We start from the raw sequence: 1,814 nt of genomic DNA, 5'->3' as shown, positions 1-1,814 counted from the left end.
GCTCTTGCTCAGGCTGGTCTTGAACTCTTGACCTCAAGCAATCCTCCCACCTCAGCCTCCCAGAGTGCTAGGATTACAGGCATGAGCCACCGCGCCTGGTCTTTTTCTTACTTTTTAAATGTATTATAACTATTAGAAAACTTAAAATGACATGTGAGTCACTTATTTTTATTAGAACTGATTTAAAGCTCCTAAGGGCCACCTCTATTACCTTCTTTAGTCCCTCATTATTCTCTTACCCATTCCTTTCCTTTCCAGTAGCTGCTTAGATTTAGAAGGTAGAATAGAACTCTGTGGCCAAACTTTAAGTCAAGAGAATTAAATGCCCAGAAAGACAATGAAAGTCTTAATTATATTCTTCATCTTATTGGATTGGTGCTGTAATATTAGGGGGAAAAGGGGAAAGAGCAGAATAACCTTCATCAGCGTTTGTAGACATGGACTCTGTGCGTATGGAGGATTAAAGAGAAACTATAAGAATGGTTCTGGGGAGGAAAAACACACAGGAGGAATATATTGTATCCACCTCCACCCCTCCCCACCTTCCTTAAGTTTTCATCTATTTTTCTTTTGGCTACACTAATTTGTCTCTGTTTTTCTGTGTGTACCAATTTAGACTCTTCCCCGATGGAATGTGGGTATTAAAAGATGACAAAAACTAATGGGAGATGAGGAGGTGGGGTGGTGTAGCAGATTTAAATACCAAGCAATCTAGAAAGATGTTTAACTAAATGGAAAAAGACCTTATAGATCAGCCCTGTTCCACCCAAATCCATAACCCTCTTATATGTGGAATAAAGGCTGCAAATGTTGTTAAAACATCAATATTCACCTAACATATCCCAAGTATTTTCTGACAAATGGGGAAATCCTCTGAAGACATATTTTTCAACAGGCAAAAACCTTGAAGAAAAAACATGATGGTGTTGTTTATGAACCAGAGGAAGTTCTGAATCCAACCCCCAAAGTAACAAATTGTTGCAAATCACTGTGGGTAAAATACAGTTTTCAGGAGGCATACATGACCCAACTTGTCAGCTCCCAGCCAGTTCCAGCCATGTCAAGGAACCCAGGTAAGATTTTATTTGTATTAAACTAAGATAAATATCCTACTTAGCATGTATTTTTCTTGATATTAAGAATATAAAATTGAGCATTAAGCATATTATTTAAAAATTAGCTGTAAGAAGATAGTGGTATATCTATCCAATTTCTTGGGTGGTAATAACCTAAAACGGACTGCTTCATGGTACTAAATCTCTTAGTTTTTATTAGCCATGAATCATTGATGTGACAACCAATTAAGATGATCCCAAATGGACTAAAATAGATCATATTTATCTTTTAATAAAAATTTGTCTTTAAACTTGCTGACAACGTCTGCATTAAGGCAGAGAACATTCAGATTAGGTTCCTTCTTGAATTTGCCAACATAGGAGAGAATATGAAGGAAAGATAAACTTGAAAATTTGTTTTGCAAAAATGTGTGATTCCTAAATGTTGCAGAATGCTGGAAAATTGAAGTCTTATATTGTGAAAAGCATTAAAGCTGAGCAGTTGGGATTAAATTTATGGGGTCTTAGGCTTTTAGATTAAAAATATGCTAGATACCTGAAAGGAATTATTAACATTAATTTCAAACTATTATCTATTTTTAAAAGAATTACATGCCACTGAGAAAGTGGAAATTTCAAGCGCCCTATAGTTGCTTGCTACCACCCCAAATATGGTATCCATTTTTTAGAAAAGATTCAATTGACTGAAATTTTCAATTTTTATCTGCGCAGGTGTCAGCAACAATTATTTCTCAAAGC

General features: G+C 35.6%; 1 protein-coding gene across 1 annotated transcript in view; it reads left to right on the top strand.

Annotated features, from left to right (window-relative positions):
* The first annotated feature begins 437 nt into the window (after positions 1-437).
* Positions 438-1,814, top strand: part of PXT1 (peroxisomal, testis specific 1) — a 34,430-nt gene continuing 33,053 nt past the window's right edge. The window contains exons 1-2 of the mRNA XM_012646579.1: positions 438-446; positions 896-1,073. Coding sequence (XP_012502033.1) covers positions 438-446; positions 896-1,073 — 187 coding nt within the window. The remainder of the gene's footprint in view (positions 447-895; positions 1,074-1,814) is intronic.

This window comes from Propithecus coquereli, unplaced genomic scaffold (assembly GCF_000956105.1).
Source record: "Propithecus coquereli isolate 6110/MARCELLA unplaced genomic scaffold, Pcoq_1.0 Scaffold248, whole genome shotgun sequence".
In the NCBI taxonomy this organism is placed as follows: domain Eukaryota; kingdom Metazoa; phylum Chordata; class Mammalia; order Primates; family Indriidae; genus Propithecus; species Propithecus coquereli.
This window is presented reverse-complemented; position numbering and strand designations above follow the sequence as displayed.